Source organism: Podarcis vaucheri (genome assembly GCF_965113315.1).
Source record: "Podarcis vaucheri genome assembly, chromosome: 16".
Lineage (NCBI taxonomy): Eukaryota > Metazoa > Chordata > Lepidosauria > Squamata > Lacertidae > Podarcis > Podarcis vaucheri.
In genome coordinates, this window is record NC_138754.1 from 3714932 (window position 1) to 3740049 (window position 25118).

Below are 25118 nucleotides of genomic sequence, written 5' to 3' on the forward strand. Positions count from 1 at the left end.
CTCAGTGGACTCTGCTCCTCATCGGCCGCGACGTGACGCACACTTAAGCAGAATGACAATTTATTAACACCGAGCATTTATTAACACACGCCCAGAGATTAACAGGCATGTCCTTACGACATCCACACAAGGCGTATTACGAGCCAGGCTGCAGCCAGGGCCAGTTTGCCCAGGGCAAAGGTTGGGCTTCAAGTCTCCTCTCTTGAGGACTAGCCACTTGCAGGCTCTCTCTTAACACGGGAGCCCCGCCAGGAACGGCCGACCTTGTGCGCATGTTCTTCCGCAGGGCCTGTAAGACAGAGCTATTCTGCCTGGCTTTCAATTTGAACTCAGCCTGATCTTTTATTCCCCTTCCTTCCCTCCCCCTCCCCTGTTTATGAAGATTACCCGCTTTGCGATCCCACAGCTAATTCTCCCCTGGTCTCCTCGCTGGCCCAAAAAGGACTAAATTAGCCAGCTAGCCCTGGTGATCATCTAATGTTTATTGGATGGATTCCCCCCCCCCCCGCCCCAATTGATTTTTGAATTCTGAATTTATTGTTATTCACGTTTTATACTGTATTTTACGCTGTTTTTTGTTGCACCGATTAAGTGTTTTAAATTTGTTGTTAGCTGCCCTGAGCCTGGTTTTTGAACTGGGAAGGGTGGGGCAACTGTGCCCCTGAAGGACCAGGTGCGCAGCCTGGGAGTCATTTTGGACTCACAGCTGTCCACGGAGCAACAGGTCAATTCTGTGTCCAGGGCAGCTGTTTATCTGCTCCATCTGGTATGCAGGATGAGACCCTATCTGCCCATGGACTGTCTTGCCAGAGTGGTGCATGCTCTGGTTATCTCCCACTTGGACTACAGTGGTACCTCGCAAGACGAATGCCTCGCAAGACGAAAAACGCACAAGACGAAAGAGTTTTCCGTTTTCTGAGTCGTTTCGCAAGACGAATTTCCCTATGGGCTTGCTTCGCAAGATGAAACGTCTTGCGAGTTCTTGCAAGTTTGTTTCCTTTTTCTTAATGCCACTAAGCCGTTAATAGCCGCTAAGCCGTTAATAGCCGCTAAGCTGCTAATAGCCGCTAATAGCCGTGCTTCGCAAGACGACTCATGGAAAGGATTAACTGTACTGCAATGCCCTCTATGTGGGGCTACCTTTGAAGGTGACCCAGAAACTACAACTAATCCAAAATGCGGCAGCTAGACTGGGGACTGGGAGTGGCCACCGAGACCACATAACACCAGTCCTGAAAGACCTACATTGGCTCCCAGTACATTTTTGAGCACAATTCAAAGTGTTGGTCCTGACCGTTAAAGCCCTAACAGCCTTGGTCCAGTAGACCTGAAGGAGCGTCTCCACCCCCATCGTTCAGCCCGGACACTGAGGTCCAGCTCTGAGGGCCTTCTGGCGGTTCCCTCACTGCGAGAGGCCAAGTTACAGGGAACCAGGCAGGGGGGCTTCTCGGTAGTGGCACCCGCCCTGTGGAACACCCTCCCACCAGATGTCAAAGAGAAGAACAACTACCAGGCTTTTAGAAGACATCTGAAGGCAGCCCTGTTTCGGGAAGCTTTTAATGTTTGATGTATTATAGTATTTTATTATTCTTTTGGAAGCCGCCCAGAGTGGCTGGGGAAGCCCAGCCAGATGGGCGGGGTATAAATAATAAATTTATTATTATTATTATTATTATTATTATTATTATTATTATTATTATCACCACCACCACCCATCTGGCAAGAACATCAGAAAATCCGTGTAGCTGGGCAGGCCAATGTCCCATCTTGCCCCACATCCAGCCAAACACTTCAAATAATGTCGGAATCAAGGTAGACTGCCACTGCGCCTGGAAGCTCCGTAAGGATATCAGAAGAGGGCAGGGCTGGGAGAGAGTGGCCCCGGCTCCATTGGGCGTTTGGGGTTTTATAGCTACAACCAGACCAAGAGACTGGAAATGCAAGCCTTCTTATTTGCAGGAGGCCGCGTCTTGTTTTCACAAGCCTGCAACCCAGCACCGTTCAGAAGGAAATTAAGATTAAGGGAGGATTAAGGAGCAGCTCAAACAATTTTCTTCCCGGGGCTAGACGACACTTTGCACATCTTTGCGCTGCCGGGTGAGAAATTCCGCCACCGGATCTCTTCCCAGGAGCCAGGAAGGAATCTCAGAAGGCTCTGTGGGTGGGGAGTTCACAGCTGGTCCAGTCTCTGGCCGGCAGCCAGCCCTTCCCAACCAAGATGACTCTGTAGAGGGGTGAGGCCTCTCGTAAACGCTGCTTTCTAGCCTCTGAGCCACATCTCCAACCTGTTTGATGTCCAGGCAACACCTTGTCATAGGAACAGGGGTGCAAACTGCTGCCTGATGCCACGCCCAGTCTCCGCTCCATCAAACTTAATATTGTCTGCACTGACCGGCAGAGGCTCCCTGGACTTTCTGGCAAGGGACATCCCTTAAACGATGTATTTATTATTACTATTATTCATTAAATTTGTATACCACCCTACAGCCACAGGTCTCGGGGCAGTTCACAACATAAAATGATATAGCTTCTCTGCTACAAATTAAGTAAGATATTAGTCCTCATGCCTGTTGTCTTTGTCCATGGAGTTTGTCCAAGACGCCTGATTCTTGGGAGAAAAGCAATGACAAACCTAGACAGCATCTTAAAAAGCAGAGACATCACCTTGCCAACAAAGGTCCGTATAGTTAAAGCTGTGGTTTTCCCAGTCGTGCTGTATGCAGTGGCGTAGCGTGGGGGGTGCAGGGGGGGGCGGCTGCACCGGGCGCAACATCTGGGGGTTAGGGATAGGGGGCGCAAATTCACGGGTTAGGGGCAGCAAATTACTTGCCTTGCCCCGGGTGCTGACAACCCACGCTACGCCACTGGGTGTATGGAAGTGAGAGCTGGATCATCAAGAAGGCTGATCGCCAAAGAATGGATGCTTTTGAATTGTGGTGCTGGGGGAGACTCTGGAGAGTCCCATGGACTGCAAGAAGATCCAACCTCTCCATTCTGAAGGAAATCAGCCCTGAGTGCTCACTGGAAGGACAGACCCTGAAGCTGAGGCTCCAAGACTTTGGCCACCTCATGAGAAGAGAAGACTCCCTGGAAAAGACCCTGATGTTGGGAAAGATGGAGGGCCCAAGGAGAAAGGGACGACAGAGGACGAGATGGTGGGACAGTGTTCTTGAAGCTACCAGCATGAGTTTGACCAAACTGCGGGAGGCAGTGGAAGACAGGAGTGCCTGGCGTGCTCTGGTCCAGAGGGTCACAAAGAGGCGGACATGACTAAACAACAACAACAAGTCCTCATGGTTTTGAGCAAGCGTCCTTCAGGGCTCAGTACTGTCCACACGGACCAGCAGCATCTCTCCAGGATTTCCAGCTTTCGGGGATTGAATTTGGGACCTGTTGCATGCAAAGCAGAGGAGCTATTCGCTCGTCCCGAATAGATAAAGGAAGATTCTAGTCCTCAAGGTTTCGAACGCAGGACACGTTTAAAGACAGAAGTAGGAAGCCGTGTTGTACCAAGGCAGGTCCTTGACCCAGCTAGCTCATTACTGTCTACACTGGCAGGCAGCAGTCCTCCAGGGTTTCAGACACGGGTCAGTCCTACTTGACAACATCCAGGCATGCAGCAAGTTTCTTTTTGTTGTTGTTAACCGCTCTGAGTTTATATTGGCTTTTGTTTTGACAATCAAGCCGTCTGTTTCAATAAACAAACGAATACCGTATTTTTCGCTCTATAGGGCGCACCTAGTTTTCAGAGGGGGAAATCAAGGGAAAAAATATGATCCCTCCCCCCCAGCTCTGGGAGCAGCAGACAGCAGACAGAATTCCCCCACCTCATAGAAATGCCCGCAGAAACCGTGCAGCCTTTAAAAGAGTTTGCAGCTCCTGTGGGCTTTTCGACCGAGCCTGTGGGGCTGGCACTGCTTTCCCCCACCGCCAGCCTCAAAACCAGGTAGGGGAGAAGCGCGAAGGCGTCGTGCACCTTCCCGCTGCCCCCCGAGCCTGTGGGGCTGGCGGTGGGGGGAAGCGTGGCTTTCCCCCACCGCCAGCCTCAAAGACCAGACTCTCCTGGCTTCAACGCGAAGCCTCCAGAGCATAGGCTTCGCGTTGCTACCTCTGAAGCCAGGGAGCCTGCATTCGCTCCATAGGACACACACACATTTCCCCTTCATTTTGGGAGGGGAAAAGGTGCGTCCTATAGGGCGAAAAATACGGCAAATAAAGTAAGATGCTAGTCATGGCTCGGAATAAAAGGCCCGTTCAAAGAGGAATATTGGAAGCTGCCTGGCTGGCATGTGGCTCCAGAGCTCTTTTCCAGCCCTTCCTGGATCCTTTCGCTTGCTCTCCCCCTAAGCAACAGCCCTACCCCTCAAATTATTATTATTACTTATTGTATTTCTACCCCAGACTTTTCTCAGAGGAGCTTGGGGGGGTACATGGCTCTTCCCCTCCTCATTTAATCCCCCCAACAACCCTGAGAGGTAGCTTAGTCTGGGAGGCAGTGAGTGGCCCAAGGTCACCCGGCTAGCTTCCTGGCTGAGTGGGGATTCGAACCCTGGTCTCCGAGTCCCAGGTCCTAGTCTAATTGCAGCACCACCCTGACTTCTGTTCGCTGACATCGCTGCATTGCTAAAGCAAGTCAGACCGTCGGTTCTTCTACCTTGGTATTGTCCACACTGACTGGCAGCCGCTATCAAGGGTGTACGGAGTCTCTCCCAGCCCTAACTGGAAATGTTAGGGACTGAATCTGGCGACGTTCCACATGCAAAAGAGATGCCCCACCGCTGAGCTAAATCCCTTCCCTCCCCCCCAGAAAACCAAGATTCTAGTCCTCATAGAGGACTAGAGTCATCCAGTCCAATCTCCTGCAATGCAGGCATTCCACTGTTGAACAGCTCTTGCTGCCAGAAAATTTCTTCCTGAAGTTTAGTTAGAATCTCCTTCCTTGTAACTTGAAGCCACGGGTTCGAGTCCTCCCCTCCGGAGCAGGAGAAAACAAGCTTGTTCCCTCCTCCATGTGGCAGCCCTTGAGATATTTGAAGATGGCTCGCATATCTCCTCTCAGTCTCCTCTCTTCTAGGCTAGACATACCCAGCTCCTTCAACCGTTCCTCATCAGGCTTGGTTTCCAGACCCCTGATCACCTTGGTCACCCTTCTCTGCACATGTTCCAGTTTATCAACATCCTTCTTAAATTGTGGCGTCCAGAACTGGACACAGCATTCCAGGTGTGGCCTGACCAAGGCAGAATAGACTGGGACTATGATTTCCCCTGATCTGGCCCAGGGGACCCCAAACTAAGGCCCGCGGGCCGGATAAGGCCCAAGGGACTCATTTATCCGGCCCACAGCAACCCCCGCCACCCGCTCTTACCAGCACTGCGCCACTCGTCTGCCCACTTCCGGGTTGGAGGAGCACCGGATATAGCTTGTGCGCATGCACAAGGGTTATTTGCACATGCGCAAGCGTTATTTCCGGTGCACATCCGGGTCGGAGGAGAACTGTGCACACACGCACAAGCTATTTCCAGTGCTCCTCCGACCCGGATGTGCGCCAGAAACAGTGTGTGCGCACATGTATGGGCACGCGCTCCCCCGCCGCGCGATCAGCCCTGGAGACACCGGCCCGAAGCGCGGTAAGTTTGCCGACCCCTGACCTGGACACTAGACTTCTGTTGATGCAGCCTAGAACGGCATTAGCCTTTTTTGCTGCTGCATCACACTGTGGACTCATGTTCAGCTTGTGGATCCAGCAAGACCCCTAGATCCTTTTCACATGTGCTGCTAGTAAGCCACGTGTCCCCCGTCTTATATTTGTGCAGCTGGTTCTTCCTGCCTAAGTGCAGAACTCGACATTTGTCCCTGCTGAAATTCATTTTGCAAGCTAGTGCCCAGTTCTCCAATACATTAAGGTTATGATTCTGAAAAGTTTATTTTGACTTACGGGCTTTCCCAAGCCCTAACAGCAGGTGCCAAGCGATTGAAACTTGAGATCTTCGGCATGCAAAGCAGACATGCTACTCATTGAGCTACAAGCCCTTCCCAAATAGAACTTTTTTTATGCCACTTCAAAAACCCCAAACAGCACCCGATTTCCAGGACATGACCAATCAGAGGCTTTTTCCCACGCAGCCGCGCTGCTACAAATTGCTGCAGCCCGAGAGGCGGTTGTGCCACACGCTTCCTTCAGATGTGGCCCAACCCTAGAGGCCGGAAGCAAAGAGGAAGCGACAAAGACGTTGCAACACTCAAGTCACACCCTCAGGAAAGCCACCAGAGACAAGCCCAGACTTCCCCTAACTGGCGCCCGCCGGACAGTTCAAACTACAACTCCCATTCAGCAAGCACCACCGCTTCGGACTACAACTCACGGCCACGTCACCCAGAAGGTGCCAAGCTGGCTTAGTCAAGTCGCCGATCGAAAAAGCTTTTTCAACCGGTGGCAAAATTACGCCCCTTGGAAAATGCCGGTGTGATTGTTAACTAACGGGCTGATGTTCTCGCACTGATTTTGCTGTATGGTTTATCGGCTAAAAAAAAAAAGCCTCTAGCTTGAGAAAAGATCTGCATGCTTAAATGGATAAGAAATGCAGATGGCACTGCCTTTCTGGGTGTGTGTTAATAATAATAATAATTTTTTATTTATACTCCACCCTTCCTGGTTCAGAAAACCGGGCTCAGGGCGGCTGACAACAAATTTAAAACATTTAATTGATGCAACAAAAAAACCAGCATAAAATACAGTATAAAACGTGAAAAACAATAAATTCAGAATTAAAAAATCAATTTAGGGGGAAATCCATCCAATAAACATTAGACGATCACCGGGGCTAGCTGGCTAAATTAGTCCTATTTGGGCCAGTGAGACCAGTGTGTTGTATTCCACCATCTGTAACTGGCGCGATTATGGGTCATCGATGGTGGATTTCTGGTGGAAGGTCCGGACATCCTTCCGCTTTTATTATCCGCGATGGTTCCCCAATCAAAATTAAACTGCGGAACTTCATCATTGCAGGAGGCAGCGATGCTCACCAACTGGAGTGGCGTTAAAAGAGGATTAGACAGGCTCACGGAGGGGGATAAAGCAATTGATGGCCAACAAAAATCACCTTGCCAACAAAGGTCCGTATAGTTCAAGCTCTGGTTTTCCCAGTTGTGATGTATGGAAGTGAGAGCTGGACCATAAAGAAGGCTGATCGCAGAAGAATTGATGCTTTTGAATTCTGGTGCTGGAGGAGACTCTTGAGAGTCCCATGGACTTCAAGAAGATCAAACCTCTCCATTCTTAAGGAAATCAGCCCTGAGTGCTCCCTGGAAGGACAGATCCTGAAGCTGAGGCTCCAAGACTTTGGCCACCTCATGAGAAGAGAAGACTCCCTGGAAAAGACCCTGATGCTGGGAAAGATGGAGGGCACAAGGAGAAGGGGAGGACAGAGGATGAGATGGTTGGATAGTGTTCTTGAAGCTACCAGCATGAGCTTGACCAAACTGCGGGAGGCAGTGGAAGACAGGAGGGCCTGGCATGCTCTGCTCCAGGGGGTCACGAAGAGGCGGACATGACTAAACGACGAAACAACAACAACAAAAGTGCCATGGCTGTGCTCTGCCTGCCTTCACGGTGGGAGGCTGTAATGCCTTTGAGCAGTTGCTGGACCAGCGGTTCTCTACCTGTGGGTCCCCAGATGTTGTTGGACTACAACTCCCATCATCCCTGAGCTCTGGCCTTGATAGCTAGGGGTGATGGGAGTTGTAGTCCAACAACATCTGGAGACCCACAGGCGGAGAAAGGCTTCTGGAGACTATTGTTCTGGTGGAACCTCCAGGCCCAGAGGCAGTCTACCTTCATTCCCAGGTCCTTTGGGGCATCTCACCTGCTTCAGGTACAGGGCTGCTCTCCATCTTTTTAAAACGGTCCGTCCCTGTGGCCTAATCCTCCATCCATCAGAGTCCTCCTAATGGAGCTGTTCCTGGAGGAAGAACTCCTTCCACCTGCCTTGCTCTCCTCTCTAGTCTCTGCTTCTCAATGCATATTGTATTGTTTTATATACCGTGGCTTGCCGTGGTTTTATTGATTATCGTTTAGATATTATTTATTGTAACTGTTGAGTGGATTTCTGCTTAACTATTATATGTTGATATTATTATTTTATACTGTTTTAATGACTGCTGAATGTTACACTTTGATGTAGGTTGCCTATTTTAAAGTTACGTTTTATTATCACATTTTTGTACAGTGGTACCTCGGGTTAAGTACTTCATTCGTTCCGGAGGTCCGTTCTTAACCTGAAACTGTTCTTAACATGAAACAGCACTTTAGCTAATGGGGCCTCAGAGCACAATTTCTGTTCTCATCCTGAAGCAAAGTTCTTAACCCGAGGTAATATTTCTGGGTTAGCGGAGTCTGTAACCTGAAGCGTATGTAACCTGAGGTACCACTGTATTGCATTAGATTGTTATAAGATGTACAGTGGTACCTCTGGATACGAACAGGATTCATTCCGGAGCCCCGTTCGCATCCTGAAGCAAACGCAACCCTTATCCGCGAAGGTCCCGATTCACCGCTTCCGCGCATGACGTCATTTTGAGTGTCTGCGCATGCGCGAGTGTCTGCGCGCTCCGTTGCAGAGTGCAACCTGAAAATGCTTAACCTGAAGCGACTTCAACCCAAGGTATGAACTGTATATTTTTTGTTTCTTCAGCTTGTAAACCGCCTTGTGTATTGTAAGATAGAAAGACGGTATACAAATTAAGAATTATGATGATGAATCCTGCAGCCACGCTCTTCTGATATTAGCTTAAATGATACTGTGTTATGCCTATCTGGAGGGGTTCTTATAAAAGTGTAACAAGGGTAAATTTATTTCTTTTTTTAAAAAACAGCCCACAACATTTGGGGAATGCAAACTTACAGGATTTCAGCGATGAGCTATGCACAGACGAAGGAGCATGTCTCCCCAAAAACTTTTGTAGGTTGAAGCAGTATCAAAATAATAATAATAATAATAATAATAATAATTTATTATTTATACCCCGCTCATCTGGTTGGGCTTCCCCAGCCACTCTGGGCGGCTTTCAACAAAATATTAAAATACAGTAATGCATCAAACATTAAAAGCTTCCCTAAACCACCCTGATGCCATCCAGAGTACAGTGGTACCTCGGGTTAAGTACTTAATTCGTTCCAGGGGTTCGTTCTTAACCTGAAACTGTTCTTAATCTGAAGCACCACTTTAGCTAATGGGGCCTCCCGCTGCTGCCGCGCCACCAGAGCACGATTTCTGTTCTTATCCTGAAGCTAAGTTCTTAACCTGAAGCACTATTTCTGGGTTAGCAGAGTCTGTAACCTGAAGCATATGTAACCTGAAGCTTATGTGACCCGAGCTACCACTGTAATATGCTGCTTTTTGTTTTCTGTGTTAAGAAAATCTCCGGCTTCTGACAAGAGTCCAGTTTAGCAGGTTTCAATATTTGAAAAAAAAAACCCACACCCAAAACCAATGACACTAAAATGTGTTTTTCAAATGCAGCAAGAGAGAGCGTCTCAGGCCGAGAGAGGCGGAATAATAATAATTATTATTTTTATTCCAGCAAAACAAAATCCTAGAGGCAGACAAAGCCAGGCTAACACACAATTTAACACAGTGTCCCTGTTTAAACAATGCCACTGTTTACAAAGAAGGACCACTTGTTTCCTAGAACTAAGCTCTTGACAAATTAACTGTCCCCATTTGCCCTCTGGAGAGAGGGATATCTTTTAATTTGTTATTTCATTTTATAATGTTTAAACAGACTTGCGTTCCCCAGGGCCTCTGGGAGCCAAATCGCAGAGCCGAGGGCGATAAAGCATTAATTTTTTTTTGCGCACGGTCGCAAAGAACGCCGGCGAATTTGATACCCGCATCCAGCCTGTCTAGATAGGAAAAGGTTCCTGTGCGCAGTGGAACATTCCCCAAAATGACCCAGGCATGAAAGGAAAGCAGGGAGGGGAGGGGAGAGGGAAGAAAAAGATGCTCCGTTTTATCAGACATTCCCCTACTTCAGAAACTAGGGCAGGATTGTCTATTGTTCGGGAAATAAAGAGAGGAAGATTAAAGGCACAGATAGTTTTGCTGACCGACTTTGGACAAAAAAGCAGGCTGTTTCTCCCCAACCGATTTGGTGCTAAGTTGCCAGAAAAACAAAAGCAGATCATTTTTATGATGGGCTCCTTAATGCAAGTGGACTGCCAACCTTTTTTAAAGGTGCACTATTTGAATTTCTGAGCGAATTCCCTTCCCACTCACTCAGAATAGTTCTGTCCGCCAATGCAAGACACAGACAAGAGATAGCACAAACCAGGGTGGATAAAAACCAATGATTTTTTAAAAGATATATTTAAAACTCAGATTTTTAAAAATTAAATTGGATTTTTAAAATAAATTTCGGAGGATAGTTTTCTGTTTAAGTTACATGATGGTCCAAAGGCTATTCATCAGGAAATAAGGATTTGTTTTTAAGTTCTTCATGTGTGCTAAAACTCAGTCTAAGTTGTTTTTAATTGTTTAACCACATCAGTTAATAACCATGGATACATATGCTATAATGTTATTGTTTTAGTTGAATAAATTGTTATTAGGGAAATGATTATTTTTCTCCTTCCAATAAATCACAGCAGAAAAGTTGTCCAAATGTAAATGGTTGAGGGGGCGTTTTCTTAATTTGGAGTCCGCCCAAACAGGGGACGTCTCATACACGAAAAAATATAGTAGATCAAATTTCTTTTACAGAAAGACTCATTCTTGCTGGTATAATCTTAATATTTACCAACCAGATGAAGGTTCCATTTTTGGAATAATACATTTTCAGAGTAGTTTTTACAGCTATATCAAAAATCACTGATTCAGATATACTCTTAGAAATATTTATAGACCGATAACTATGAAATTATTGTGAGGTTTAATAAGTTAACTGTTTATATTTGGACAACTTTTCTGCTGTACCTTTAGTGGAAGGGGGGAAAAGTAACCACTTCCTTAATAACAATTTAAACAATTTATTTGACTAAAACAAGAACATTATAGCATATGTATCCATGTTAACTGATGTCGTTAAATAATAAAAAAACAACAACCTTACACTGAGTTTTAGCACACATGAAAAACTTAAAACAAATCCTTATTTCTTGAATAGCCTTTGGGATATAATGTAACTTAAATAGAAAACTGTCTTTAGATTGATTTTTCCTCCAAAAGCATATTATTTTAAAAATCTGATTTAAATAAAAAAAAATTTAATTATTTATCCACCCTGGGATTGCTGCTTGGCTTTCAGCACCCGCCATTACTCATAGTGGAAGCCTTCACACACCCTTCCACATAAGATCAGATCAAAAGAATCTTTATCTGCATCAGCCACGAGCTGTAGCAATAAAATAAAATATAATGAACTGCAGATAGAGGTAAAAACTATACAAAATACATTTTTGAGGTTTACATCAATCATCAGATAACAGATCTTACTCTAATTGCCCCTGCTAATTATTATTTTTTGCAGTTTTTGCTGTCACCTGATTATCTTTCTTTCCGCCAAACGTTTCCTACCAGCCTGGGATTGTCTCCCTCTTCTCACTTAGAAGCCCCATAAGGTGCGTGGGCAGAGAAAGAGGAGCACATTAGTGCCTTTTATTAACTGCGGTGGATGCCAAGGGTTGCAAAACACCAGGTCACACCCCGTGTGTGCATGAACTCAGGGCCAGATTCAGGTCGGATGAGGCCCTCAGCTCCTGAAGGTAATGGGGCCCTTTCTATGTCCAGCTGTCCTTTGTCCACAACAAATTGTCCTGTTTTGGGGGGCTGTATACAGTGGTACCTCTGGTTGTGAACAGGATCCGTTCCGGAGCCCCGTTCGCAACATGAGCAGAACGCAACCCGCAGTGGCGCGTCTGCGCATGCTTCTGAAACCCGGAAGTAACCCTTTCTGGTACTTCCGGGTCGCCGCGGGAAGCAACCTGAAAAAACGTATCATAAAGCAAATGTAACACGAGGTATGACTGTATATGCTATATGGCAATTGATGGACCCACTAGGTATCTAAATCCAATTGCACATGTTGCCCTGCAACCAGTCCATGCAGAATGTAGGCACCCTATATATAGAAAGGAGCATACCAGTGATATTTTAGGGAGCAGGCGGGGCCCACGACTTACATCATAGGAGCCTACGCAACACAAAACACAAATTGTCGCTGTTCTTGTTGTTGTTGAATATATGCTATATGGTAATTTATGGACCTAATAGGTATCTAAAGCCATTTGCACATGTTGCCCTGCAACCTATATATATAGAAAGGAGCAAAGCAGTGATATTTGAGGGAGCAGGCTAGGCCCATGACTTACATCATAGGAGCCTACACAACACAAAACACTGTTTCTGTATGTAGGTTTTATTTATTTTGTTTTTTATCTTATATTTTGGAAATGTACATGCAGGTGGTTTTTTTCTTTAATTTTTTTGGGGGCCCCCCAAGAGAGTGGGGCCTAAGCTATAGCTTCTTTAGCTTATACGTAAATCCAGCAGACAATGGAGGCGAGCGCCTTTGCCGTGTTCAAAATCCGCTAGACCCCAGGCGAATTTTGCACCCTGCTTTCGGCCTCTTGCGACCAAGCGAAAATCTCCGCCACCTGGGAGATCATTGGATCTGGACTGTTTTCACACACTAATACCCCACACCCTGTAGAATTCGGTCAGTTTACTTGCACAGTCGGAATGAATTTCGGGGACCAAAATGCTTTTTCTGCGCAGCCTTGAGCAGGAGCAGCGAACAACAATTGTTGCCGCTTGTCTTCTCTCGCCCCATTGCGCTGCTCACAGCTGCGAAGAATATTCTTAGGTCGTGAGTGGTCTGTGTCACCATTCAGAAAAACAGGTCACAATAGGGCAATATATATATATATATATATATATATATATATATATATATATATATATGCTTTCGTAGATTTTCACGGGTACAGGAATGCAGGTTTTGGTGTCTTCGGGTGTCTTCCCGTGTAAGAGTCGGGGTGTCTGTGCGACGTTTCGACGAGGTCTCACTCGTCATCTTCAGGCTGGTGCTTTCGGCTTCTTGTTACTGGAACAGAGCAGAGTCTGGTGTTTGAGTTCCTATAAATACTGTTGAGGGGTGTGGTGTATAGCCTCCAACGTTCTGGGCAGAGAGGAAGTTCCTAGATTAGTGTGCCTTTTCTTCTTTTGTTCCTTAATTACTTGAGGGATATCTTGGGTGATTTCATGAGTGATATTCTGAATACCACTGGGTGGGTCATTAAGTGTAGATTAGTTGCTAAAGCTTTCGTGTCTTGACCTCTTGAGCTTGTGAAGAGTTTTTCTGAGAAGATGGCTGTGCTGCATTTAGTTGTGCTCTGGCTTGGCTTCGTGTATAGGGGCGAGCTGTGGTTTTGTGCCTTGTGCCAGCCAGATCTGTGTAGGGATTGCAGGGGGGTGCAGCATCCGGAGGTGCCACTATAGTTTGGCTACTGGATGGAGTCTGTAATATGTCTGTGGAGAGGGTCTGGGTTTGGGTCTGGTGTGGTTGATTGGTGACGGCGTTCTGTGTGCCTCTGGTTCTGGTGTCGGTTTTTGTGGGGAGGGCTAATTTCCAGATGTCTGGCAGGCGGGACGTGTCGTCACGCTTGTTCATGTTGTGAGGGTGTTTCTCTATCTCGATGGCTTCCATGATTATTCTCTTGTGGTGATGTTCCATGTTAAAGAGCAATTTGGAATCTGCAAAATTAATTTCGTGTCCTGTTTCTTTCATGTGTTGGAAAAGAGAGGAAGTTTTTTCTTCTTTTTTGACGGCATTCTTGTGTTCTGCGATACGTGCATTTATTCGTCTGTTTGTTTGTCCAATGTACGTGGCTGGGCAGACTTTGCAGGGTATTTCATAGACCCCTTGGTTTTCCAGCTGGATTTTGTCTTTTGGGTTTCTGAGGATATTGGCTATTTTTTGGTTGGTGCAGAAGGCTGTTTTGATATTGTGTTTATGGAGGATTTTGCTGATTTTGTCTGTAGTGCCCTTGATATAAGGAAGGAGGGCCATGCCATTGTTTTCTTCTGTGTCTTGGTTTTTGGGGGGTGTTTCTTTTTGGATTAGCTTCGTAACCCTGTTTTTCTGGTATCCATTGGCGATTAACACATTTGAGAGATTCTGTAACTCAGTTGTCAAGTGGTCTTTGTCAGCCAGGCGTTTGGTTCTGGAGATGAGAGTCTTGGCTACGGAGTTTTTTGTGCAGGGTGGTGGTGTGATTGTGCATGTAAGTAGCGGTTGGTGTGTGTTTTTTTTCCGGTAGATAGTGTGTCCTAGGGAGCCATCAGGTTTTTTGTAGATTAGGACGTCAAGAAAGGGGAGTTGGTTGTTGTCTTCTATTTCCATAGTGAATTGTATTTTGGGGTGTAGGCTGTTGAGATGTGTGAGGAAGCTATCTAGTTTTTCTTTCCCGTGTGGCCAAATTACAAAGGTGTCGTCAACATATCTGAGCCAAAGTTTGGGTTTGTGTTCTGACTTGTCTAAAGCATTGGTTTCAAAGTGTTCCATGTACAAATTTGCGATGACCGGTGAGAGGGGTGATCCCATAGGTGCTCCTTCTATCTGTTTGTATCTTTGTCCATTGTGGATGAAGTACGTGTTGGTTAGGCAGTGGTTGGTCAGGTCCAGGATGTATTTGGGGGGGTTGTATTTGTTTTGAATGGCTGTCAAGGCTTCATTAATGGGCACTTGAGTGAAGAGAGATACAACATCGAAGCTCACAAGTAGGTCATCGGGATGTAGGTATTGTTTCTTTATTGTTTCTATGAACTGGAAGGAGTTAGTAACGTGTGAAGCGATGGATTCTGCATAGGGCTGAAGTTGCTTAGCGAGAAATTTAGCGAGATTTTGTAGAGGTGAGCCTATGGAGCTGACTATTGGTCTGAGTGGTGTTCCTTCTTTGTGTATCTTGGGGAGACCGTAGAGTTTGGGGCATCTGGATGATTTTTCTCTGGGGATGATTCTTAGCTGGATTTCTTCACTGATAGGAGAGGCTTTTATTTTGGATTTGGTGGTTTTTTCCAGATAGGTGGTGGGATCTGTTTTTATAGGTTGGTAGGTAGGGTCTTGGAGTAGATTTGATAGTTTTGCTTGGTAGTCCGATGTGTTCATCACAACAGTGGCGTTGCCTTTGTCTGCTGGGAGAATGATTATGTTGTTGTCTTTCCTCAGGTTGGTGAGTGCTTTCTGTTCTTCTTTGTGTAAATTGCTTCTGGGTGGTTTGCTGGAGCAGAGGATGTTGGTGACTTCAAGTCTGATTTTATTGGCTTCATCTGGGTCGATTTTGGTCAGGCTAGCTTCGACTCCGCATATGATGTTTTCCGTGGGGATGCGTCTCGGGGCGACTGCAAAGTTGAAACCTTTGGAGAGTACTTTGGTTTCAGTTGGGGTGAGGATCCTGTCTGATATGTTATGTACTGTTTGTTTCATGTGTTGTTGTGGAGGGTGGCTGGGCTTCTGGCGTTTCTCTAGTTTGTAGAGTTTGTTGGTGTGTCTGTCTGTCTTATGTGAGGTCTCAGTTTCAGCTCTCCAGACGGCTAGTTGTTTGCATTTGTCCCAGAGTGCAGGGTGGACAGCCTTGACAGCCATTCAAAACAAATACAACCCCCCCAAATACATCCTGGACCTGACCAACCACTGCCTAACCAACACGTACTTCATCCACAATGGACAAAGATACAAACAGATAGAAGGAGCACCTATGGGATCACCCCTCTCACCGGTCATCGCAAATTTGTACATGGAACACTTTGAAACCAATGCTTTAGACAAGTCAGAACACAAACCCAAACTTTGGCTCAGATATGTTGACGACACCTTTGTAATTTGGCCACACGGGAAAGAAAAACTAGATAGCTTCCTCACACATCTCAACAGCCTACACCCCAAAATACAATTCACTATGGAAATAGAAGACAACAACCAACTCCCCTTTCTTGACGTCCTAATCTACAAAAAACCTGATGGCTCCCTAGGACACACTATCTACCGGAAAAAAACACACACCAACCGCTACTTACATGCACAATCACACCACCACCCTGCACAAATAAACTCCGTAGCCAAGACTCTCATCTCCAGAACCAAACGCCTGGCTGACAAAGACCACTTGACAACTGAGTTACAGAATCTCTCAAATGTGTTAATCGCCAATGGATACCAGAAAAACAGGGTTACGAAGCTAATCCAAAAAGAAACACCCCCCAAAAACCAAGACACAGAAGAAAACAATGGCATGGCCCTCCTTCCTTATATCAAGGGCACTACAGACAAAATCAGCAAAATCCTCCATAAACACAATATCAAAACAGCCTTCTGCACCAACCAAAAAATAGCCAATATCCTCAGAAACCCAAAAGACAAAATCCAGCTGGAAAACCAAGGGGTCTATGAAATACCCTGCAAAGTCTGCCCAGCCACGTACATTGGACAAACAAACAGACGAATAAATGCACGTATCGCAGAACACAAGAATGCCGTCAAAAAAGAAGAAAAAACTTCCTCTCTTTTCCAACACATGAAAGAAACAGGACACGAAATTAATTTTGCAGATTCCAAATTGCTCTTTAACATGGAACATCACCACAAGAGAATAATCATGGAAGCCATCGAGATAGAGAAACACCCTCACAACATGAACAAGCGTGACGACACGTCCCGCCTGCCAGACATCTGGAAATTAGCCCTCCCCACAAAAACCGACACCAGAACCAGAGGCACACAGAACGCCGTCACCAATCAACCACACCAGACCCAAACCCAGACCCTCTCCACAGACATATTACAGACTCCATCCAGTAGCCAAACTATAGTGGCACCTCCGGATGCTGCACCCCCCTGCAATCCCTACACAGATCTGGCTGGCACAAGGCACAAAACCACAGCTCGCCCCTATACACGAAGCCAAGCCAGAGCACAACTAAATGCAGCACAGCCATCTTCTCAGAAAAACTCTTCACAAGCTCAAGAGGTCAAGACACGAAAGCTTTAGCAACTAATCTACACTTAATGACCCACCCAGTGGTATTCAGAATATCACTCATGAAATCACCCAAGATATCCCTCAAGTAATTAAGGAACAAAAGAAGAAAAGGCACACTAATCTAGGAACTTCCTCTCTGCCCAGAACGTTGGAGGCTATACACCACACCCCTCAACAGTATTTATAGGAACTCAAACACCAGACTCTGCTCTGTTCCAGTAACAAGAAGCCGAAAGCACCAGCCTGAAGATGACGAGTGAGACCTCGTCGAAACGTCGCACAGACACCCCGACTCTTACACGGGAAGACACCCGAAGACACCAAAACCTGCATTCCTGTACCCGTGAAAATCTACGAAAGCAAATATATATATATATATATATATATATATATATATATATATATATATATATATGGACTTTCGCGGGACCAAGTGAATTTTCTTCTTTAAGTTCGTAATCAAGCTCAAGGCTGTCATTTGAACTATCCGGATGTTTAACTGAGAGCCAATCGCAGTCAGTCCATCATTTGAAAACTGACTTTTGAGCCCTCTTGCCCCAAAATGGAAACTAGACATTCCATTTTGGCGACTATAACCCTGGTTTAAGGAGCCATTTGATGCCTGGGCTTATAATCTGGGAGTTTCTAGCCGTTTTCCCTTCAGGGATGAAGTCAAACCATTAGAGAGCAACAGCTGTGGCTGTAGAGAGCGATATGTAAAATCTTTTAAAAATAAGAATTGGATAAAATGACATGAAGGATTCGAAACCTGCGGGACCAGAGATTTACAGAAGATTGGAAGAAATATACGAACTATTTGAAAAGCAACTGTAATCAACAAATTATGCCAGTAGGACTACAAGAAGTTTTGTAAGGAGAAATATATGAAATATATTGAGATTTGAGATATTGAGATTCACAGAGACCAAGCAGGCTTTCTCCCAAAGAGACACCTCTCAGACAATGTTAGGAATATAATAGACATTTTGGAAAAGTTAGAGGTGAACATAAATACTAAAGCAGTCTTGATATTTGTGGATGCGGAGAAAGCCTTTGACAATATTTCGTGGAGTTTTATGAAAAAGAATCTTCATGGGATGGGGGTAGGACAAGGATTTGAGAATGGTGTGGGTGCAATATATTCCGAACAAAAAGCTAAGTTGATTGTAAACAATGTAATAACTGAGGAACTTAAGATAGAAAAAGGAACATGACAGGGGTGCCCAATTTCTCCATTGCTTTTTATTTCGGTCCTGGAGGTGTTGCTGAACATGATTAGAGAGGACCAGCAAGTTAAAGGTGTAAAGGTCGGAACCAAACATTATAAGTTAAAAGCGTTTGCAGATGACCTTGTATTGACCTTGCAAGAGCCAAACACTAGTACAAAAAGAGTGTTGGAAATAATCCAACAATTTGGACAGGTAGCTGGATTTAAATTGAATAAACAAAAAACTAAAGTCTTAGGGAAAAACCTAACAGATATGGAGAAGAATAAGTTTCAAGAAGAGACAGGTTTGATGGTGGTTAAGAAGGTGAAATATCTAGGGGTTAATTTAACATCTAAAAACTTGAATTTGTATAAGGACAACTATGAAAAATGTTGGTCAGAAATTAAAAAAGATCTAGAAATATGGTCAAATTTGAGATTGTCAATGTTAGGCCGAATTGCAGTGATTAAGATGAATGTATTGCCCAGAATGTTATTTTTATTTCAAACTTTGCAGATTATTGACAAGATGGACTGTTTCAAGAGGTGGCAGAAAGACATTGCGAAATTTGTCTGGCAGGGCAAAAAGCCCAGAATAAAATATAAAATATTAACAGATGCAAAAGAAAGAGGGGGATTTGCCCTGCCGGACTTAAAATTGTACTATGAAGCAGCAGCATTCTGCTGGCTGAAAGAGTGGATGCTCCTCGAGAATACAGATATCTTGGATTTAGAAGGTTTCAATAATGCATTTGGCTGGCATGCATATCTATGGTATGACAAAATCAAAGTGCATAGTGCCTTTAAAAATCATATTGTAAGGAAAGCGTTGTTTAATGTTTGGATGAGATATAAAGATCTGTTGGAAAACAAAACCCCTAGATGGTTGTCACCCTTAGAGGCTAAGGCCCACAAGAAAGTCAATATGGAGGTCGGATGGCCAAAGTATTGTGAGATTTTAGAACTGGATGGAGAGAAATTGAAATTAAAGAGCCATGAAAAACTAAAACCCAAAGTACAAGATTGGCTCCACTATTATCAAATAATGGAGGTTTTTAAACAAGACAGGAAAATTGGCTTCCAGGTGGAAAAATCAAAACTTGAGACAGAATTGTTAGAACCCAATACTAAGAATTTGTCAAGAATGTATAACCTGCTGTTGAAATGGAATACACAAGACGAAACAGTTAAATCAGCTATGATTAAGTGGGCACAGGACATTGGTCATAATATTATGTCTGCTGACTGGGAAAGGTTGTGGAACACCGGTATTAAATTTACGGCATGTAGTGCTTTAAAGGAAAATGTGATGAAAATGATCTATAGGTGGTACATGACCCCAGTTAAGCTAGCAAAAATTTACCATTTGCCTGATAACAAATGTTGGAAATGTAAGGAAACTGAAGGTACTTTTTATCATCTTTGGTGGACATGCCCGAAGATTAAGGCTTTCTGGGAAATGATATATAATGAAATGAAAAAGGTATTTAAATATACCTTCCTTAAGAAACCAGAGGCCTTTCTCTTGGGCATTGTCGGCCAATTGGTGCCAAAAAAGGATAGAACTTTTTTCATGTATGCAACAACAGCAGCAAGAATACTGATCGCAAAGTATTGGAAGACACAAGACTTACCCACCTTGGAAGAATGGCAGATGAAAGTGATTGACTATATGACACTGGCGGAAATGACGAGCAGAATTCGTGACCAGGGAAAGGAGACCGCGGAAGAAGACTGGAAGAAATTTAAGATTTATCTTAAGGACTATTATAAACTTGATGAAGCTTAGAATGTCGAGATTTTACAGAGAGAAAGGGTTGCAGTAATATAAGATTAGACTAAGAAAGGACTATGATGAATTAGGACGGGAAAAAACATTTACAAGTTGCTATAAAAATTTGGACATGAGGATGCAGAAAGGGGAGGTATGGGGAAGTCCGAGGAAAGAAGTTTATGAAAGGACATTATGAAATTATATTTGTTTGTTTGTCTGTTTTCTTTATGTTTGTTTGTTATAAAAACTTTTGTAAAACCAATAAAAATTTTATAAAAAAAAATATAAAAAAAGAGATTTGAGATATTGAGAAATGAGATTTAAATGTAATAGTGAGAGTAAGAAATGCAAGTTAAGTGAATAGATTGGGGGGGGAAATTGTATAGATTGGATCAAAAAATTGTATAGATTGGATCAAAAAATTGTATAAGATATAAAAGTATGCTTAGTTATTGTTGGAACTGTGTTAAAAAACTAGTAAAAATTTATATGTATATATAAAAAAAGAAAAATCTTTAAAAAATAACCATTTGCCCCACCCACTTTTGCAGCTGGCCACGCCCACCACCAGCATGCCATGGGGGTGGGGGCAAGGGCTGCCGGCGCAGAAGGGACTTTGGCAGCCATTTCAGTCTTGGCAGTTCTGCATCTTTCAGAGGTACATGCCGCTGATCCTCATGGGCTGGGCACAGGAACTTTGCAAGGGAGACCATTCTTGCCAGCAGCCTGTGCCCGTCCCTGCCCCCCCTCCCCCCGATGGAGCAATCCCCAAAAGGGTTTCAATTGCCAGGACAAATATTGCGCAGACCTGCTTGGGGAAAAGTTTCAAGGAGTTTGCGTGGGGTGGGGAGAGAAACAGAGGATGGAAAGAGGAGGTTGGGTTCTCCTTGCAGGGCGGCTGACTTCTGTTTTATCTTTTTAGCCTTCGGTTCAGAGGGTGGGAGTCCGCCAGGGCTCCTCGACGGTCATCTCGCAATTCAGGAAGGTGGAGAAATTATGTGCTTGCAGTTGCTCTTTCCAAAAGATGGCTGCTTCAACAGATCGGGCACATATATTACTGTATTTTCCCGTGTATAAGACGCCTCCTATTTTGGGGGACTCAAAATTAAGAAAATGGGGGGAGATTGCCCAGAGTTGTTGACCTTTTTGGGGGGGAACTGCTCAGAACCGCTCACCCGCCTGAACAACGCTTCCTATCACACGCAATGAAAAGGCCACCAAGTGCTTGACCGCCTATCGCCTGCCCAACAGCAAATCAAAACAAGTCATTGCTGCAGTCACCACTAACCCACACTACCACTGCTGACAATCTCCACCTCATGGCAGCAACCAGTCCCCCGTCCCCCACACAGCAGTACCCATGTATAAGAAGGCTCCAATTTTTAAGCATTACTTTCACGTAAATAATCCTCCTGTTATACATGGAAAATACAGTACAGTGGTACCTCAGGTTATGTATTGCACTTGGGCAAAAAAAATGAGAGGCACAAATACAAGATGGGTGACACCTGGCTTGAGAGCAGTACATGTGAAAAGGATCTAGGAGTCTTGGTTGACCACAAACTTGACATGAGCCAACAGTGTGACGCGGCACCTAAAAAAGCTAATGCAATTCTGGGCTGCATCAATAGCAGTATAGCATCTAGATCAAGGGAAGTAATAGTGCCACTGTATTCTGCTCTGGTCAGACCTCACCTGGAGTACTGTGTCCAGTTCTGGGCACCACAGTTCAAGGACACTGACAAACTGGAACGTGTCCAGAGGAGGGCAACCAAAAGGGTCCAAGGCCTGGAAACGATGCCTTATGAGGAACGGCTAAGGGAGCTGGGCATGTTCAGCCTAGAGAAGAGGAGGTTAAGGGGTGATATGATAGCCATGTTCAAATATATAAAAGGATGTCACATAGAGGAGGGAGAAAGGTTGTTTTCTGCTGCTCCAGAGAAGCGGACACGGAGCAATGGATCCAAACTACAAGAAAGAAGATTCCACCTAAACATTAGGAAGAACTTCCTGACAGTAAGAGCTGTTTGACAGTGGAATTTGCTGCCAAGGAGTGTGGTGGAGTCTCCTTCTTTGGAGGTCTTTAAGCAGAGGCTTGACAACCATATGTCAGGAGTGCTCTGATGGTGTTTCCTGCTTGGCAGGGGGTTGGACTCGATGGCCCTTGTGGTCTCTTCCAACTCTATGATTCTATGATTCTATGATGTATCCAGAGGGATATGTAAACTTCGGGTTGCGAACGCAGCAAACCCGGAAGTGTGTACTTTTGGGTTTCGCCACGCGCGCATGCGCATATGCACTCAATCGCGCCACGTGCATGCGCAGAAGGGCACCTCCAGTTGTGGACTTTTCGGGATACGGCTGGGCCTCCAGAACAAATCCCATCTGTAACCGGAGGTAGAACTGTAATTTCTTTTCTGAACAGCAGAAAACAGCTTTTAAAACAGGAAGCCCTGCTTTCGAGACCCGGGAACAAAGCAAGAGCACTTCTATCATGGGTCAGCCTGGTCGCCACAGCAGCTGACTCAGGTGTTTTGAAAAGGGACACTCAAAAGCAGCTCACAAAGGTGCATTTCCCACAGCGACGGGCCTTCTAAGGGCAACTGCTCCTGGGCGTGGAGGCGCCACTATCCAGACAGGAGAGGAGCCCTTCTGAAGGGCCTTCAAGTTCAACAGCCTATCCTGATGTAATAATAATAATAATAATTTATTATTTATACCCCGCCCATCTGGCTGGGCTTCCCCAGCCACTCTGGGCGGCTTCCAAAAGAATAATAAAATACTATAATACATCAAACATTAAAAGCTTCCCGAAACAGGGCTGCCTTCAGATGTCTTCTAAAAGCCTGGTAGTTGTTCTTCTCTTTGACATCTGGTGGGAGGGCGTTCCACAGGGCAGGCACCACCACCGAGAAGGCCCTCTGCCTGCTTCCCTGTAACTTGGCTTCTCGCAGTGAGGGAACTGCCAGAAGGCCCTCGGTGCTGGACCTCAGTGTCCCGGCTGAACGATGGGGGGGGGGTTTCCAAAGAGGACAAAGCTATCAAAATCTGGAGGCTGCCAGTCAGAGTTGGCAGCACAGGGATGGGGGGAGCCTTAGAAACGCAGAACTGGAGAGACAGGGGGATGAGGAGCTGCCTCCTGCCGAGTCAGACCATTGCTCTATCTCATTCAGTTTTGTCAACACTGGCTGGCAGTGTTTTTAAGCATTACATGGCTCTGCAGGGTTTCAGATGCAGGGAAACACTGGCTTACCTGCACTGACTGGCAGCAGCTTTACAGGAAAGCAGACAAGGGGTCTCTCCCAGCCTCAGATAGTGAAGACACCAGGGGTTGAAGCTGGGACCTTCTGCAGGCGCAGCAGGTGCTCTAACCACTGAGCTAAAGCACCTCTCTTCCAAACCGAGCAAGATTCCAGTCCTCATGAGTCTGAAAACATAGATCTCTCCCTGCCCTGCCAGGAGATTTCAGGGACTGAGCCTGGGACCGTCTGTGTGCGAAGAGACTTGTCCTGTGATTAGGCTGCAGGTGCTCCTCCAGCTAATAATAATCATAGATATTACAATAATAGATATTATTATTATTACTGGCAGAGAGCTGCAAAAACCCATCAAGCTGCCAACTGGCAAAGGCCAGCACGAAACATAAAGCTTTTCACCTTCAAAGGATGCTAGACTTAATTACCTGCGCGCAGCAATAAGAGACGCAGCTTCCATAAGATTTATTTGCATCTGCCAAGAGAAAGCTACCGTCATTTGTTTTGCAATAGGCAATATTTGAAGCTGGCGAAGAGAAGGGCCCCAGGAAAGCAAGGGCATAGGATGCCGGATCAGGCCCATGGGGGCCCATCGAACCCAGGATCCTGTTCCCACAGGGGCCAAGCACATGCTCCAAGTGGAACCCCAAAAGCAGAACCCAAAACGCAGAAGCGGGCACTCTGTCCCAATGAGATCCAGTGTCTCCAATGGTGAATTTTGCAAATGGCAAACTGGCATTTGCAAATTTTGCAAACCCAGCAGCTGGTGACCAAGAGCGGCTGAGGGCTCTTGACTTTAGCGCCTGGTGCAGTCAAGGTAGGACCGGGGGGGGGGAGGGGGCAGGGGGCAGCACAGGTAAGGAGCCCCATTCAGCAGAGACACCCCCCCCCACAAATCAACGCAGTGCTAGCCGATCACATTTTGAAGTAATGCACACCCACTTCTTAAAACAGATTGGGTAAACAAGATTGCTGGGCTCAGAAGGGCCCTCATCCTGACAAGGGGCCCTCATCCTGCCCCAAGGAGGCTCTCCAAAGAACCTGAGCCGATTCCGCAAGCGCCGCTCCATCGAGAGGCAGTGTGGCGTAGTGGTTAGAGGACTGGACCAGGATTCGGAAGGAACCAGGGGTTCAAGCTCGGCCATTAAGCTCACCGCGTGAGCCCTGGGGGGGGCAGCGACTCTCCCCCTTAGCCTCGCCTCCCTCGCAGGATCACTGTGGGGTGGAGAACCACGCTTTTTGGAGGAAAAAGTAGGCTATCTTCGCAAACCGATCGGTAAAATCCCAATAATAGGCATTTGCAGTTGCCTTACCTGGAGGGGAGGGGAGAAAGGACACCTAATGGCCTTTTTCAGACATGGGAGGTTTAGGAGTGCGGAAAAATCCATACACAAAAAGCTTTGAAACTTGCCCTTGGGGTATTTTCCTCTCTCTCCCCCAACCAAGATCAGATGCAAGCAGGTAACTGCAGCCAAATCCATTAAGAGCATTAAAGCCTTACTGCGATCAAAGGTTTGCCACCCACCCAAGCACAGCGTCTGCTCAAGAAAACCGTCCTGTTATTTATTCCCCGCGTCCGACAGATCTGCCACCAAGTCCTTAAAAATACACCTGCTTCTCTAAAGGCACCCATTATTATTTTTTTTGCAGGGAACTCTCCAAACACCCACCCACATCTGAGACAGAAGAAGAGGGTGCTGGATCCAGCCAATGACCGCTCTAGGCCAGCCTAGGGCTCTTACAGTGGCCAAATCTCCCTGGGAACCGTGGCGCCAAGATAGACTGCCCCTGGGGGTGGAGGTTCCATTGGAACGTCAGAAGAGGCCTTGCTGGCCTGGGCCAAAACCCAC

At 45.8% G+C, this 25118-nt stretch overlaps 2 protein-coding genes across 5 annotated transcripts in view; one reads left to right on the forward strand and one right to left on the reverse strand.

The window, feature by feature from the left end:
* The window catches only part of CERS2 (ceramide synthase 2), a 56745-nt gene that overhangs the window by 24109 nt on the left and 7518 nt on the right, over positions 1–25118 (reverse strand). The window lies entirely within an intron of this gene.
* The window catches only part of PRUNE1 (prune exopolyphosphatase 1), a 113166-nt gene continuing 103426 nt past the window's right edge, over positions 15379–25118 (forward strand). Inside the window, exon 1 of the mRNA XM_082202267.1 lies at positions 15379–15440. Within this exon, the coding sequence (XP_082058393.1) occupies positions 15381–15440 (60 nt within the window). The 5' untranslated portion in view covers positions 15379–15380. The remainder of the gene's footprint in view (positions 15441–25118) is intronic.